The sequence below is a fragment of the Protomyctophum parallelum genome (assembly GCF_964188405.1).
Source record: "Protomyctophum parallelum genome assembly, chromosome: 3".
Lineage (NCBI taxonomy): Eukaryota > Metazoa > Chordata > Actinopteri > Myctophiformes > Myctophidae > Protomyctophum > Protomyctophum parallelum.
The window spans coordinates 27,362,294-27,380,802 of record NC_139698.1 but is presented as its reverse complement, the minus strand read 5'-3'; the positions used below and the strand labels follow the sequence as shown (position 1 = coordinate 27,380,802).

The window sequence follows — 18,509 nt, the reverse complement described above, 5'->3', positions numbered from 1 at the left end:
AAATTCTTGTAAACAGCGTTTACAACAAGAAAAGAGTACATGGACAAATAGTAGTAATAAAAAAGTATTAATAAAAACAAAAAATGCCTACAAATGTTTTTTTGTGGATCTGCAATACTTTTGACGCTATATTATGATATGAACTGTCTGGTGCTGGGACTCTGGTGCAACGCACAGGTCCTGGGCCTGGGACCTGGTGAGACGTAGGAGGACAGGAGACAACCCACAGAGCCTAGTCCCTCCATGCGCCAGAAGTTTACCTCCCAGCCCTGGCAGAGTAGTTCTGGAGTAGTTCCAACGGATTGTGTGGCCCTGGTTTTGCCCTAGTGGGACTGATTGAGGGTAGCTACTGGGACGTAAGTCGGGATTTGATCACTCCCGGGCTGGGTCGCCTGAGTGAGGGGTATGATGTTGGAAGACCCGAAACCCCGTTGACCTCAGGATACATCACTGAGGATACGTCCCAGGTGCATCCATGCGATATTTTTTTTTAAAGTTATGATATAGTAGTAGAGTGTTGTCACTGTTGTTAGAATTATGGAGATAAAGAGGTTTCTGCCCGACAGCAGCTAAAATCCAACTGTTGTCCTCCTGTCCTGTTATATGTGCTTCAACCAGAACACAGCGCTTCCTGAGTGGCCCCTTCGCTCCGGGGGTGGGCCTCAGCGCTCAGGTCCTGGTGGTGTCCAGCGACGGCCGGCTGCTGTTCAGTGGAGGACACTGGGACTGCAGCCTTCGAGTCACACTGCTGGGCAAGGCCAAGATGGTGGGACGGATCTGCAGACATATAGGTGAGTCCAGTCGGAGCAGTGGCTTTCATTTTTGGTTTTTGAGTGGTGCAACCAGCCAACCACTCCCTTACGGAGCTATGTGTGTGGGTGCGTCTGAGCACGAAAACAGCATGGTTGTTTTTCACAACCTGTGCGCAACCTAACACACACACAAACACACACGCACATATTAACTGTATGTGATTTCGGGTGTGCCAGTACAGTACAGTGACGGTACAGTACAGTAGAGGGACCCCAACTTCCTCAACCGTTTCGGACGTGGGGCGGCTCGGTTTTTATGTATTAAAAGGGTCTTAAAAGTCCTTAAATTGTCACTTCACTGTCATCAGGGGAGCCCTCAAAAATCATGAGGGGACCGCCCTGGGAGTCCCAACCCACAGGTTGAGAACCACTGTATTAGAGTAGGACCAAAGTCTGACACCACTGCCACTAGAGGCCGCTATCCCCCTGGCTCAGAGAGTTATTGCAGACATTATCAAATGAAACTCAATATCATAAACTAGTCACATTCCAGACAGAATAGTCTGTCTGGAATGTGTATATGACGCGATGCAAAGATGACCCTATGGTATTTTCAATAGAAATACTTCCGTGACCCAGGGGATAATGGAGTGACGTCAGGAATCCAGGACGATGCTTTATTTCAGCGTTGATGCTGAAATGCTGAAAACTTGTCAACATCCTTTCAGCATCCTGTCAGCTGTTTACATCACTAGCAAATTGAAAACAATCAAGTAACGAATACAAAAGCCATGTGGATATTTTCTGTTGGCTGGCTATAAGCAAACTCACAGCTGTTTCTGTGATAGTTTGTTGTTTCCCGTGGAAAGGGAAGTTCAGGAAGTGCACAAAGGTTGAACCATTAAGCCCATGTGTTACTGTTTACAGAATTAGGTGTGGTTGGGGTCTTATTAAGTCACAATGATTGGCGTAACATCCATGACAGTTCTACCTCATTAAGTCACAATGATTGGCGTAACATCCATGCTACCTAATTTTTCATTTTATTTAGGAGATGTTCTGATGTCTCTCTTGATACCACTTCACGTGATACTTAACCCATTAACACCGCCCTTTCAGAGTTTAGCATTGGCTAATCAAAAGTAGCAGATATACAAGCTCAAGCTCAATCTGCCCTCGGCTGACCAGGGGGAGGCAGTATAGAGACTAGGGTTACTGCATGTTTTTTTTTAGGGTACCTACAGAAAGGCCCTTTCCAAATTATGATAAATTGGTTAAAGAACTAAAAAAAGACCTAGACAGATGGGATCTGGTGCCTCTGTCCTTATTTGGAAGGATAGAGTCAGTTAGAATGAATATTCTGCCAAGACTACTCTTCTTATTTCAATCTATCCCTATTACAGTGCCACAATCGCTTTTCAAATTACTGGCAAAATTGGAGGCCTAGAATTGGACTGAAAATGTTGATGTCACCAAAGGAAAAAGGAGGGCTGGGTCTACCGAATATGAGAATGTATTACTGGGCAGCTCAACTCAGAGCAGTGGTGGCTTGGGTGTTCAGAGATGCGGAGACAGGATGGGTCCCTATAGAACAAAACTCAATACCAGTAATAGCACTATCTACCCTTCCATTTCTCAGCCAAGAGTCTCGGAAGAAGATCAAAATAAATAATATATGGGTTAAACATACATTGAAAATCTGGGTTTCAGTACAAAAACAGCTAAAGACAGCTGCACGGCCCTATCAAGAGCCATGACTATAGTAGGCAATATAGAATGTATTCCTTCGATATGGGACGGAGCATACAAAAGATGGGCAGAAAGAGGTTTAATTACAATCAACCAATTGTTTGATGAAAATGTATTTAAATCTTTCTCACAACTCCAAGACAGGTATGCCCTGCCGGCAACAGATTTATAGATATTTACAAATTAGAAACGATATTATAAGAAATAAAGACTGGGACGCAATTAAAAGAATACCGAACAATATGGAGCAACATTTCATTTAAATCTCTGAACACCCAACACCAAAAAAAAAGTATCACTTACAGTATATAAAAATGTAAGGTTAGATATGTCTGATAATACTCTTCATATTAAGGGACAATGGGAAATGTAGTTGAACGTTATAATAGAGGATGATATATGGGAAGATATATGTTCTGGCTGTCGTGGAGGACTACAGAGCCAAATATGGAAATATGGAATGAGGTTCTTTAGGACCCCTTTGACAGCCAGTACATATAAACCCAACTCCACTGATAAATGTTGGAGAAACTGTGACATGATTGGTAACCATACCCATATATTTTGGGACTGCAGAATTAGATAAAATCTTTAAAAAAGATATTTCACTGAACTCAAGGTCATCATTATTAGATATATATGAACAAGTGCTCACGAAAGACCAGTGCTATATAATACATATTCTGTTAATAGTGGCAAGAAAGATTGTGACACTTAATTGGATGAAATCCAACCCCCCTAATATGGATCAGTGGCGATAAAAAGTTAAACAAATATATAAGATGGAATATATGACAGCCCAGCTTCAACTGAAGCTTCCTAGCTTCCTAAGCTTCCTAACTTAGTGGCAGAATATCTGGAAGCAGATTCTACAAATGACGCTGCCCAGATACGCTAAATTAAAAACTAAAAATATAGATACCCTAAATTAAAAACCTCCCATATCACAGTGAAAAGGTGTAATTATCTCCAAGGCACTCGCAAGGCAAACAATACTATACTATATATTACTATGTACCTTTGTTTTGTTTTCTTTCTTTTTCTTGTAATTGTGTAAAATTGTGTATTTTACTTTTACACTTAAAAAAATTAACTGAGAGAAAAGGAACATGTTCTGTAATATGAAATGAAATTGCCTGTAAATGATTTCATAATGGCAATAAACAAGTGAAAAAAAGAAAGGCCCTTTCACCAACCTCACCCAGGGTATGGGTACCAAGCCCCCAGTAAGGCTATCCAACGTTGAAGCTGCCACTACTTACTGGAGAAATGTGGAATTGCAGCACTTTCATGGAGGTGGACGGACGTTCATGACGTCACGTGCGTAACCGTGCTAGGCTAGGCTAATACTTCCGCTTGCTCGAGCCATTGAGTCATAATTGTACTTCCGGGTGCTTCAAAACACCACTGAGCAACTTCTATTGAAATGAATAGCTCTATGATGGGTACTGATGACACTGCTATTTATTACTCTATGATGGGTACTGATGACACTGCTATTTATTACTCTATGATGGGTACTGATGACACTGCTATTTATTACTCTATGATGGGTACTGATGACACTGCTATTTATTACTCTATGATGGGTACTGATGACACTGCTATTTATTACTCTATGATGGGTACTGATGACACTGCTATTTATTACTTTATGATGGGTACTGATGACACTGCTATTTATTACTCTATGATGGGTACTGATGACACTGCTATTTATTACTTTATGATGGGTACTGATTACACTGCTATTTATTACTCTATGATGGGTATTGATGACACTGCTATTTATTACTCTATGATGGGTATTGATGACACTGCTATTTATTACTCTATGATGGGTACTGATGACACTGCTATTTATTACTCTATGATGGGTACTGATGACACTGCTATTTATTACTCTATGATGGGTACTGATGACACTGCTATTTATTACTCTATGATGGGTACTGATGACACTGCTATTTATTACTTTATGATGGGTACTGATGACACTGCTATTTATTACTCTATGATGGGTACTGATGACACTGCTATTTATTACTCTATGATGGGTACTGATGACACTGCTATTTATTACTCTATGATGGGTACTGATGACACTGCTATTTATTACTCTATGATGGGTACTGATGACACTGCTATTTATTACTTTATGATGGGTATTGATGACACTGCTATTTATTACTCTATGATGGGTACTGATGACACTGCTATTTATTACTTTATGATGGGTATTGATGACACTGCTATTTATTACTCTATGATGGGTACTGATGACACTGCTATTTATTACTCTATGATGGGTACTGATGACACTGCTATTTATTACTTTATGATGGGTACTGATGACACTGCTATTTATTACTTTATGATGGGTATTGATGACACTGCTATTTATTACTCTATGATGGGTATTGATGACACTGCTATTTATTACTTTATGATGGGTACTGATGACACTGCTATTTATTACTTTATGATGGGTACTGATGACACTGCTATTTATTACTCTATGATGGGTACTGATGACACTGCTATTTATTACTTTATGATGGGTATTGATGACACTGCTATTTATTACTCTATGATGGGTACTGATGACACTGCTATTTATTACTTTATGATGGGTATTGATGACACTGCTATTTATTACTCTATGATGGGTACTGATGACACTGCTATTTATTACTTTATGATGGGTACTGATGACACTGCTATTTATTACTCTATGATGGGTATTGATGACACTGCTATTTATTACTCTATGATGGGTACTGATGACACTGCTATTTATTACTTTATGATGGGTATTGATGACACTGCTATTTATTACTCTATGATGGGTACTGATGACACTGCTATTTATTACTTTATGATGGGTACTGATGACACTGCTATTTATTACTCTATGATGGGTATTGATGACACTGCTATTTATTACTCTATGATGGGTACTGATGACACTGCTATTTATTACTCTATGATGGGTACTGATGACACTGCTATTTATTACTTTATGATGGGTACTGATGACACTGCTATTTATTACTCTATGATGGGTACTGATGACACTGCTATTTATTACTTTATGATGGGTACTGATGACACTGCTATTTATTACTCTATGATGGGTACTGATGACACTGCTATTTATTACTCTATGATGGGTACTGATGACACTGCTATTTATTACTCTATGATGGGTACTGATGACACTGCTATTTATTACTCTATGATGGGTATTGATGACACTGCTATTTATTACTCTATGATGGGTACTGATGACACTGCTATTTATTACTCTATGATGGGTACTGATGACACTGCTATTTATTACTTTATGATGGGTATTGATGACACTGCTATTTATTACTTTATGATGGGTACTGATGACACTGCTATTTATTACTCTATGATGGGTACTGATGACACTGCTATTTATTACTTTATGATGGGTACTGATGACACTGCTATTTATTACTTTATGATGGGTACTGATGACACTGCTATTTATTACTTTATGATGGGTACTGATGACACTGCTATTTATTACTTTATGATGGGTACTGATGACACTGCTATTTATTACTCTATGATGGGTACTGATGACACTGCTATTTATTACTTTATGATGGGTACTGATGACACTGCTATTTATTACTCTATGATGGGTATTGATGACACTGCTATTTATTACTCTATGATGGGTACTGATGACACTGCTATTTATTACTTTATGATGGGTACTGATGACACTGCTATTTATTACTCTATGATGGGTACTGATGACACTGCTATTTATTACTCTATGATGGGTACTGATGACACTGCTATTTATTACTTTATGATGGGTACTGATGACACTGCTATTTATTACTCTATGATGGGTATTGATGACACTGCTATTTATTACTCTATGATGGGTACTGATGACACTGCTATTTATTACTCTATGATGGGTATTGATGACACTGCTATTTATTACTCTATGATGGGTATTGATGACACTGCTATTTATTACTCTATGATGGGTACTGATGACACTGCTATTTATTACTCTATGATGGGTACTGATGACACTGCTATTTATTACTTTATGATGGGTATTGATGACACTGCTATTTATTACTTTATGATGGGTACTGATGACACTGCTATTTATTACTTTATGATGGGTACTGATGACACTGCTATTTTCATCAAAGAGTGTTGAGGGGGATAATAGACTAATAATAATAAAGTAATCCATGCTGTGTGTGTGTGTGTGTTCTCTCTGCAGATGTGGTCACATGTCTGGCCCTGGATCTGTGTGGCATCTACCTCATCTCTGGTTCCAGAGACACCTCCTGCATAGTGTGGCAGGTTCTACAGCAGGTGTGTGTGTGTGTGTGTGTGTGTGTGTGTGTGTGTGTGTGTGTGTGTGTGTGTCTTGAGAGATTTCACAAAAGCATAAAAAGTAGCAGATCCACAATCGCGTTTCCAGTTTCGCGATCTGCTACTTTTACTATTTTTGAATTAGAATCCCAAAAAGTAACAGTTTCGGACATAATGAGCTTTCCACCCGACAGAGACGATAGAGTAATTTAATTTAGATGTACATACTGTAAATGTAACTGTGTGGTTTTCCTGTGGTCCTCCAGGGGGGCTTCTCCAGTGGCCTGTCTCCTCGTCCAGTGCAGGTCCTCTGTGGACACGACCAGGAGGTCACCTGTGTGGCCATCAGCACCGAACTGGACATGGCTGTCTCAGGGTCAAAGGTGAGAGACCGTGCATGAGGTTATTATTAAAGGAGAATAGAGTCTGCACACACTGGTGATGCTGAAAAAGCTCTGTTGTATAAATGAAATGTACTTACTTACTTGTATCAACGTTTCAATCAATTCAGATCTTCGTCAGGACATTACACATGGTGTATGTGTCCCGATGAAGGTCATATACAACAATGTATATGTCCTGATACACAAATTTAGTGCACACATTTTAGATTAAAATTCAGAAACAAAAAATATAAACCAGAGTAACAAATACCAGTACAGAACCAAATGAATCGTTGCTCTTCTATTACCCTATTCTAGGACCCCTTTTGGTGTTTTAAGCATTATGATATACTTTGTCTATTGCAAACTAGCAGTGAGCTTGTAGATCTGCTATTTTTGAAAAATCGTGTAAATGTGGCGCAAATCTTTGAATATATATTCTTTCAGAGCAAACTTTTTTTTACTCAAATCTTTGATTCTGGGGGGGTCACTGGAACTACATATTTTCAGATGGGGGTCGCAGCCAAATACAGATAATTCTGGGTGTCCTTTTAATAATTTTTATCCCACGATTTTGCAACCCAGTTTTTTTACCCAGTGCCAATTATCTAATGTAATCCTGGGTGCTACACTTCCTCTGCCAAACTGTTAGGATTTATAAGCCATTTCTTTAGAATCAGTCTCAGGTCTAAATAGGTTAAGTAATTTTGTCCCCCCACCCCTCTCTCTCTCTCTCTGACGCGCGTCAGGACGGCACGATAATCATGCACAGCGTCCGAAGAGGTCAGTTCCTGCGCTCGCTGCGGCCTCCAGGTGAGAGCTGCGTGCCGGCCTCCATCTCTCAGCTGCAGGTGGGCATGGAGGGACACGTGGTGGTGCAGACGTCCCTGGAAGTCCCTGGTGGAAAGGTACGGCTCTCCATATCAGTCCCATACATTCAGTGGTGGAGAAGGTAACTTAACCCAGTCTGACCTGAGATCAGATTCTAAAAATGTCTTCTACATCCTGACAGTTTTCTGAAAAAGCTATTTTTGTATGTCAGTCGTTCTTAAATTTTTCAAAAATAGCAGACCTACAAGCTCGTAGCGCGCCACTCAGTGGTGCGCTATGAGCTTGTAGATCTGCTATTTTTCAATAGCTAAAGCATAATATAGTGCTTATACCAAAAGGGGTTCCCGCCCCCAAAATGGGTTAAGGACTGTACTCAAGTACAATTTTGAGGTTATTTCTACTTTACTTGAGTATTTCCAATTTCCAATACGTTTTACTTCTACTCCACATCATCTCAGAGGCAAGTATTGTACGTTTACTCCACTGCATTTATTTGAGAATTTTAGTTGCTATAGTTACTGTGATTATTATGACAAAACATGCATTAACCACTTCAGCCCTTTATACATTTCGGCCATTTGAAAATAGTCGATCTACAATGTGTCGCGATGCGACGCATTGCGAACTTGGAGATCTGCTATTTTCAAAATATTTTTATACATTTGAAAACTTGAAATGAGACAATCTGCATAGTGAGTACTTTGGTACTTTTAAAGGACAACTTTAGTTTTTTTCAACCAAGGTTCATGTTTTAGGTTGTTATTAGAGAAACTAAAAGGTGAGTGTTAATTTTCTTTCATTTGCTGCTTTCTTTCGTTTTGGGGATTTTAGCTCTTTTTGACAGGGGGGCGGGGGCATTCGAGCATGGGGCTAAATATGTATTTTTTTACAAAATATGATGGCGATTTATTTTTTTATTATTTACTATAGTCCTACTAGACCCCAATAAATTACATCTGGCCACAAAAGATCACAGGATCTATTGAATGTGACAAACTGACATATTGAGCCTATGACACACAGTATAAGCCTTCCCCCAGTAGGCTACCTTCACATTCAGTAGATCCTGTGATCTGCTGTAACCAGATGTAATTTCCTGGGGTTTATTAGGACTATAGTAAATAATAAATAAATAAATCACCATCAAATTTGGTAAAAGAATACATATTTAGCCCCATGCTCGAATGCCCCCGCCCCCCTGTCAAAAAGAGCTCAAATCCCCAAAACAAAAGAAAGCAGCAAATGAAAGAAAAGTAACACTCACCTTTTAGTTTCTCTAACAACAACCTAAAACATGAACCTTGGTTGAAAAAAACTAAAGTTGTCCTTTAAGTACATTTTGATGCCAATACTTTTGTACTTTTACTCAAGTACATTTTGAATTCTGGACTTTTACTTGTAACGGAATAGTTCTATATTGCATTATTGATACTTTTACTTAAGTAAAACAATTGAGTACTTTTTCTAGCTCAAACACCTTTCTCAGATTTCTTGTCTGAAAATGTAAAGTACGACATACCAGTGCCAAAACATTATGTATAAAATAAAATACTGTGGTTTACTATTTTCATTTTCAAAATACAGTGAGTACACTTGCAGCTAGTTGTATGGCCCAGTTCTAATTGAAAGAGATTACCGGTGGTAATACAAAATGAAAAAGATGAAAGTGAAAGTAATTTAATATAATAATTGGATAGTGTAATTGGCAGGTGCGGCTGCGCACTGCACACTGATGAGAGTGTGATGTGAACAAGTAACTTCCTCTAGGAACATGCATGACGTGTAACAAAGATTCACACTTCCTATTTAATTCTATCAACTTGCTGGTTCTTATACATTACATTACTTACACAACAAGTCTGTTTTTTTGTCTATTTTCTTTTTTTACCCAAAGCATCTTATCACAAACTACATGGGCATTTTCAATGCACATTTCAAAAAACACATTTCAAAGTAATCAATCGTAATATGAGAAACATTTCAAATGCCGTACATGTAACAAAAATACTGCCTATACATATTTTTTTAAATACTGCCCATCTCTTAAATTGCCCATCTTTTTAATCTAGTAAAAGAAAGTCGTGACCCATAAAGATTGGTCCGTGACCCACAAATGGCTCCCAACCCACTGTGGGGGCATTAATTTACGAGAAAAACAAAGTCAGAATATGAGAGAGAAATGGTTTCCATGTTGTTACTTTTCCTTCAAGGGGAAGTACTCGCTCCACGTGTACTCTGTGAACGGCTGCCTGCTGTCGTCCCTCTGCATGGAGGAGCAGGTGACCGCTCTGCACCTGGTGTCTGACTACGTCATCATGGGCACCTCGCAGGGCAACCTGCACATACGAGACCTCTTCAGGTACCAGACACACTGTTAGGATGATAACCAACACATAAGAGACCTCTTCAGGTACCAGACACACTGTTAGGATGATAACCAACACATACGAGACCTCTTCAGGTACCAGACACACTGTTAGGATGATAACCAACACATAAGAGACCTCTTCAGGTACCAGACACACTGTTAGGATGATAACCAACACATACGAGACCTCTTCAGGTACCAGACACACTGTTAGGATGATAACCAACACATAAGAGACCTCTTCAGGTACCAGACACACTGTTAGGATGATAACCAACACATAAGAGACCTCTTCAGGTACCAGACACACTGTTAGGATGATAACCAACACATACGAGACCTCTTCAGGTACCAGACACACTGTTAGGATGATAACCAACACATACATACGAGACCTCTTCATCGTCGCACAAAGACGTCGCCTGACGTCATTTGCCATTGAACTTGGTCTTGGCCTGAAAGTTTGTACGGAACAAAATTGGTCATAAAACGTCCACAGACGCGGAATACACAAGGCCAGATGTTGGAGGGCCTAGCGCCCCCCAAAGATATATCTAATCTATATCAATAATCTATAATATCTACAGTATAACCAGTAAGACACCCTGAGAGTGAGAAGCGTGCACGCATCCGCCCGGGTGACGGCAGACTGCTGGGCGAGCGCTGATGCTTTGGCATGGATTGGTCAGATCAACACATGGAATTAATTCTGTACTGGCCATATATGGAGCGTGTCTTGAGTGTACAGGGTTTGATGAGGTCAGATCAACATATGGAATGTCAGAACAGTAATGACAGGTGGGGAAGGACCTATTCTGACCTGTGAGAACAGGTCAGCTCCATATATGAACATCTAAGGGTTTGAGGTTTGGCCAGATGTAGAGTTGCTGGCAGGCTCCATAATATGCAGATCTAGGTGATGATCCAGAATTCTCCATGTATAGTTATCCAGGGTTAGATGAGGGACACCTGTTATATATAAGTGGCAGATAAAGGACGGGCGTCTTCACTTTTCTGCCCTCACTTTTATGTACCTTTGTCAGCCAATCAAATCATTGCTATGGGGTGATCAGCCAATCACAAGCCAATGTTTGTGTTCTCACAAACCCGGAAAGCTGGGCATAGGAAGTGGCTGGAACCCCTCAAAAATGTCAATATCTGTTTAATCGCCGAGTAATTAATCAACAGTTTTCTGCCTTGGTTTGTGACAGCCTGAGTTCGGTGGAGGCGCCGCCCCTGGTCCTGAAGGTCCCCATCAGGAGTGTCTCTGTCACCAGAGAGAACAGTCACATCCTGGTCGGCCTGGAGGACGGCAAGCTGATCGTGGTGGGGGCAGGGAAACCAGAGGAGGTGAGGCCGCGTGCGCGCGCGCGTGTGTGTGTGTCACTCTGAATAATCACATGCTAACAATTTAGAATAAAGTAATTCAGATTACAATCTGTCCTTTAAATCTATTGTCATTGAACCTGAATGTTAGGTTTTTTTTAGTGTGTGTGTGTGTGTGTGTGTGTTGTCTTCACATGGCCTCAACCTGTCCCCCTCTCCCCACCCCTCAGGTGCGCTCAGGTCAGTTCTCTCGACGCCTGTGGGGTTCCACGCGGCGTATTTCCCAGGTGTCCGCAGGAGAGACAGAGTACAACCCCACTGAGCATGCTGGGAAATGACACACGTGGGTCCCTGCATCAACCCCATGGCGGCGGGGGGACCTCAGTCCGGGGTTCAAAGCCCCCCCCCCCCCCCCCCACACGAAAACGTGGCTGTGATTCTCTCGATGTGACTCGACAGGGCCTCTTTTTTTACCACACTGTCTCCCCGAGTCCACAGCCTCGTCGGAGAGCGACCCGGCCCGTACACACACTGTGCACTTTTGTTTTCTGACTTTTGAAACTCTCCAATCAGCATCATTCCAAAGAACGGCCTTGTTGTGTTTTGGGGGAAACGGAGGAGAAGGTTGTTATGAACCGCTGTATGACAGTGTGTGGTTGTTGAGGCAGCCACTTATGGTGCAGAAACACCATGATTCACTGTGGCGCAGACAGACAGACAGCAGAATGATTCATTGTGGTGCAGACAGACAGACAGACGGCAGAATGGACTCACACAGACAGCCATTCCCAACCTGTAGGCCCCGGGGCCCACCGGTGGGATGTGAGGATATTGCAAATGGGGCCCCTAAAATAATTTACACTGGCATTTTATTGATAATATAATAACAAAACAAAAATGTGCGTGGTATTCAAAACACCTGGAAAAAGAAAACTATCTGACCACTTAACACGTTGAGCGTTCAGATGGGTGAACGCTTTTGACATGAGAAGTGGGCCCTGGTCCAGAAAAGTTTGGGAACGGCTACCCTAACCCGCTGGACTTCTTCTCTCGTCAGGTCCCGTCCTTTTAGGGTTGAATGTGTGCGCATGTGTACTGCGTATGGCCATGGCATTTCCCAACCCTCCTAGAAACTAACAACTGAAAATACTGGAGCTATTTCCATGCTGCAATACTGGTAAACACCACTAGAGGGGTGTGTGTGTGTGTGTGTGTGTGTGTGTGTGTGTGTGTGTGTGTGTGTGTGTGTGTGTGTGTGTGTGTGTGTGTGTGTGTGTGTGTGTGTGTGTGTGTGTGTGTGTGTGTGTGTGTGTGTGTGTGTGTGTGTGTGTGTGTGTGTGTGTGTGTGTGTGTGTGTGTGTGTGTGTGTGTGTGTGTGTGTGTGTGTGTGTGTGTTTACTAATGCCCTTTTGGCCCTAAGCAATCTTAATGTTAAAGCAAAAACTGCTTTAATGATGAATACATCCACCTTCTTAAACTGTAGAATCTACAGTAAAAACTGTAGAATCTACAGTTTAAGAAATTGGATATAATGAACCTTGTGAAGAGATGTCTTCTGTTGCCTTACATGGAGGAGAAAATCGCATTGTTTGATCCCTATAAACTCACTTTTTTGTTTTTTCAATACTATTGACTATATTAGTATACCGGTAGTCTAGATGTTTTTTAATTGAAACTGAAAAGTGCCTTTTGCATCTGTGTATCTCCAGCCATATGCACGCAACTATCTCCACTGTATATCTGTTTTATACTTTCTGTCTCACAGAGAGCTGCTCTGATCTCTCTCACTTGCATATTTACACACTTTTATTCTACTGTACTGTATGTCAACGAGGACTCTGCCCTCCTCCGCACCAAAACAATGTGTACATTACCCTGCCTGCGTCATTGTTAATTAGCCTAATGTTCTCTTAGCTGTTCGCTGAATGCATGTGATTCGTGTTAGTTTTGCGAAGCACTGAGGAGGGACTGTGAAGTATATGAACGGAGAGACTGTCCAGTGAACAGAGGAAGGAATGTTCCTCCTGCCAGCTCATCGCTCCTGCGGCCGGAGCGACTGAATTGTTATGCACTGTCATGATAAAACTAAGGGAACTGTTTGGGGCAAATGCAATACCAACTAAATGGAGCACCCGTTTCCCCTCCATGTCTCTGTATAGGTAATGCACAGAACAACCCGTTTCCCCTCCATGTCTCTGTATGGGTAATGCACAGAACAACCCGTTTCCCCTCCATGTCTCTGTATAGGTAATGCACAGAACAACCCGTTTCCCCTCCATGTCTCTGTATGGGTAATGCACAGAACAACCCGTTTCCCCTCCATGTCTCTGTATGGGTAATGCACAGAACAACCCAAGTGAAAGCATAGAAAACACCCTTTTTTAAGATTTTTTCTTTTTCGCTGTGCATCCCTGTGAAAGTCGAGCACATGTTTTACGACCTTTTATTTTGATCACCTAAAAAACCTCTTTTTTAATTAACGGGTTAATATGCATGTTCGAGGTGTTCTGTGCAAAGAAGCAATGCTTTTTATTTGTGTGTAAGCAGCTGTTCATGCGCGCGCACACACACACAATGACTAATACTTTTTGCAAACTGTTACCTGTACAATATTGCTGCATTTCCTTGCAATACGTGTTGTTATGATTAGGTCATAATTCTGGCTTGCTTGTTTGATTATCACACAATTCAGTCCATGACCACTGAATGGGTCAGGGTTCTGCATTCTACTGTATGTGCTGTATATATAACTGCTAGACTATGTTGGCCAAGTGTCTTAAAATTGTTCCATTCCAACTGAAGCCATAAGTTTACTTCATAACTCCAGCGCACAACGTTGTCCCTCGTAGAAGATCTATCGTTTCCGACGAGCGATCGGTGCAGTGTGGCAGAGAATGGATCAGGCTTTAATTAGCCAGGCCAGCACTGTCTTGAAATCTGACTGGTTCCCACTTCCTTTTAAATCACAGTTTTAGCTTTGTATTGTTTGTTCTTTGAAGATGTGTGGGGAAAGAAATGCACATGCTTTTTCAAAATGAAACTGTCTGCCTACTTATTTTTTCTTCTCATAACCAGCCAGCAGCTATTTGATACTGCTGATGTCTGTCTGTCTTGTCTATACGGTTCCATTAGCAGTGCTTTGGGCAGTTAGTTACACTTCATTGAAACTGGTCTTGGAAGATATCAGCCGCATCACACGATGCTGTTCATTAATCTGTATCTCACAGTAAGTAATTAGCCTTCCATAGCCTTGTATTGAGAGTCCCAATAGTTGGGAACCAACGATTCTCAAACCATGTGTCGCGTAGCACAAAGCCTATATCGTAGTGTGATGTACATCTCCTGGACATGATCCTAGTTTGTCACAACATAGTCTCTCGAGACAGACTGTTGACCCTGTCAATTCAAAGGAAAAGAGGGCACTGTCTTTCCTTTATTTTGTGTTAAACCCCAACCCACGATGAGTTCTCATTGTTTGGTCAGATTGGTCACAACCTGAACCCACAATGGACTTCGATCAACAAATGTTAACCAACAATAACAAAACATTCTTTAGTTTTGGGTCTGAAATCTCATCTAGTCTCTGGAGACGGACTGAAAAGAGGATGCTGTTTGTCCTTTGTTTTGCCAATAGGTACCCATATTGAATCATCAAATGGTGGTCCGTGGCTCAAATGCAGAATTAATAATGGACCTTGATGTGAAAATGGAGGAATGTGGTTCAAACAGGTCCAAACGGATGAGCAAAGATCTGTTTCCACATGTGTCTTTTTTTACTGTTCCGACCTGACTCCAATCTGCCAGTGTTCATCAGGATTAGATACACATGTATCTACATATTAGATACACATTTTCTGTTTTATTCTTTCAAAAGATTTTAAATAATTTCATAACAATTTGAAACAAAAAAAATCTCAGAAATTCCATAAATGAAATAACTTAAGTAGTAGAGAGTATTTTGAGCCAGGGAGACATCAAATTATCATTTGGGTCTCAAGCTAAAGAGTTTGGGAACCACTGTAAGGCAGTCAAAAAAGGAAATACTTCGTCAAATCAGACTTTGAAAAGTATCAGAATGTTGATGGTTGTTTCCCCAATCTTTTTTTTTAAAAGTTGCTGAAATCCATCGACATGCTATTCCAAACACCCACAGCCCACATCCTGAGCATGATTGTCCATAATTGGGTCGAAAATGAAGATTGATTCTTTCAGCGAACCGCATGCTGACATTCTGTCCCAGGACAGGCCCGACTCCTCCGCTGTAGGAACTCTCCTCTCCTCCGTTGGCTTGCACCTATAGTGTGATGATGCGTTTTAACCCTGTCGGGGGTGGAATAAGAGGTCACGAGCCAGCAAGAGCACATTTTACTTGAAGAGGAGTCCTTTGATCCGATGGTGGGTTGAACATCCTGCCAGCCTTGTCGTAAACACCTCCAGGGGTAGCATAGAGAGGAAAGAAGTAGGGTAGGGGGTGATAAAACCAGCTTGTAGATCCACTCCCCCCCCCCCCCCCCACCTACAGTCAATCCAAGAAGAGAAAGAGAATGGGGGAAGTGAGGGGGCTGAAGGATGTCTGTGCTCGTCCACAATGGTAGGAGGAGTTGACACCTCGCTCTCGGTTGTTTTGCGGAGCAGGCTTCTCCTCCTCTGACCCTGCAGGCCCTGGAAGGACTCGAGGCTGCATGGGAGATGGAGGGCTAACGTGAGGCGTGAGCTCTCGCAATCTTGGGTGTTGTCTTGAGTCGAATGTGCCAATAACCACCAACAACCCACAAACCCAAAACCCTCCCTCCCACTCTGACCCCAACTCTCTCTTCCAACTCTCCCTTCCACCCCCTATAGCAGCATCTGAGTATTTCCTGGGCCAGAGCCCAGAGGGCGAGGAGGAGATAATGACTTTTTATGGCCACCTTTCACTGCACTGCGAAGTTCTCACCCATGTACGACCACGCAAGCGCGCTCTCACTCAACATAATACAGTAGCTAGGGTTAAGGGTTCTGCATGGTCATGTCCTTTTTCTTTTAAAGACATGAACAAGTTGTTGTGATGTACCTCTATGGACTGATTTGTTTTGAACCAAACGTAATGGCTTATTCTTTGCGGTGGTTCAGTGGTTGGCATGGGTGCCGAACACCAGTATGGTCCTGGGTTCGATCACACTGAGCACGAAGGTGATTTGAACCTTTCTGTGTGGAGTTTGTGTTCTCCCTGTGTTCGCGTGGGTTTCCTCCTTCAACAAAACACATACATGTTAATATGGACATACTCTTGAGCAAGGCTAGAGTGCCTAAGCTAGAGCTAAAAGGATAACAAAAACCATGATGGCTTGTTTCCATTATGGTCTTATTAAATTCATCAAGACATGTAGACACAAAAAAGCTGATCTCTGGGTGCTGCTCAGTGACTGACTGCTCCTAATAATTCATTTGGATCCATAAAGTCTAACTTAACTTGTGTGACCGGGCTGCAACCCTTATGCCTTTGATATACCTTGCAGTGATGTGTAAATCTATCCTTGTGTGTGTGTGTGTGTGTGTGTGTGTGTGTGTGTGTGTGTGTGTGTGTGTGTGTGTGTGTGTGTTTTCAGAGAGAGAGAGAGAGAGACTGTAATTAAAAGGGAGATTGAAATATAGTTGTATGGAGTAGTGGGTCACATCATGAGAAGTTCCAGAGTGTTTGTTTTCACAATGATATACATACTCAGCTAATGGCAGTGTTATAGGCATATTAAAGCTTTCTCAACAGTATCCGGACATATAGCATCAACAATCTAAATAATTCATTATTGTAATAAATTACTTCAAACCATATAGGAATTGAATAGGACTAAGAATAATGTTGAAGTTGAGTTGCTTAAACACCACTAATCCTATATGGTACACTGACTGAAATTCAGTACACAACTTCAAAGTTAAAACAAATTAAATAGTCAAGAAGCACTAAGAGAACTAAATACTAGAATGTATCTAAATTATGGAATGTGATATAGGCTACTATCGTTCTGAATATAACAGACTGAATGACAGATCAGAGACAGGAGCCCTTGTTTCAGCCTATCTTGCCTGTCTCCCATCTTCCCCTGGCAGCCTTTGAAGTGCAACTATAGCATTGTGTCTGAGAGAGAGAGAGAGCTCTTCTCCATTGGTTTCCTTGTGAAGTCCCCCCGGCCCCCCGCAGTGCATTCTCTGGGATTTACAAGGTGTGCTATTCACCCTGTTTGTTTTCTGACCCTTTGAATTGCAGAGATCAAACATGAATGTGATGAGCATCTTGTAGGATTCATGAGATGGCTTCTGTTTCTGATAAGAGCTCCTCTCTCTCGCTCGCTCTCTCTCTTGTGCATGCGTGCGTGCGTGCGTGCGTGTGTGTGTGTGTACGTGCTGTGATGTGTTGAGCAGGGAGTGAATGTCCATAGGATCTGTGGGGGGCTGGGGGCCTATATGCACAGGTCCCATAGTGGAACCCCCACTTAGTCACTTTACATTCACTTTACATGGGGTGAAAATTCACCTTTCAGTAGGCCAATGGGAGAGGAAATAATCACTTATCCCTTAGACAGCTCACACCCCATTATGAATTGAATAGGACCCGAATTTGTGCCATCCTCTTTATACTTAGACCAAGTGTTTATTCTGTTGCTGTTTGCATTTCTGTCTATTAAGTATTCAATCAATCAATCATGTGTGTAATATAATGCATAAGGCCATACCCCCCCCCCC

At 41.5% G+C, this 18,509-nt stretch overlaps 1 protein-coding gene across 2 annotated transcripts in view; it reads left to right on the top strand.

Annotated features, from left to right (window-relative positions):
• nbeal2 (neurobeachin-like 2) overlaps nucleotides 1-13,987 on the top strand; it is a 117,542-nt gene extending 103,555 nt beyond the window's left edge. For both annotated transcript variants that reach the window (XM_083761138.1, XM_083761137.1), the window contains 8 exons: nucleotides 619-791; nucleotides 6,787-6,881; nucleotides 7,148-7,264; nucleotides 8,014-8,172; nucleotides 10,306-10,454; nucleotides 11,675-11,813; nucleotides 12,020-12,136; nucleotides 12,221-13,987. In XM_083761138.1, coding sequence (XP_083617264.1) covers nucleotides 619-791; nucleotides 6,787-6,881; nucleotides 7,148-7,264; nucleotides 8,014-8,172; nucleotides 10,306-10,454; nucleotides 11,675-11,813; nucleotides 12,020-12,127 — 940 coding nt within the window. In that variant the 3' untranslated portion in view covers nucleotides 12,128-12,136; nucleotides 12,221-13,987. The remainder of the gene's footprint in view (nucleotides 1-618; nucleotides 792-6,786; nucleotides 6,882-7,147; nucleotides 7,265-8,013; nucleotides 8,173-10,305; nucleotides 10,455-11,674; nucleotides 11,814-12,019; nucleotides 12,137-12,220) is intronic.
• Nucleotides 13,988-18,509: the final 4,522 nt, after the last annotated feature.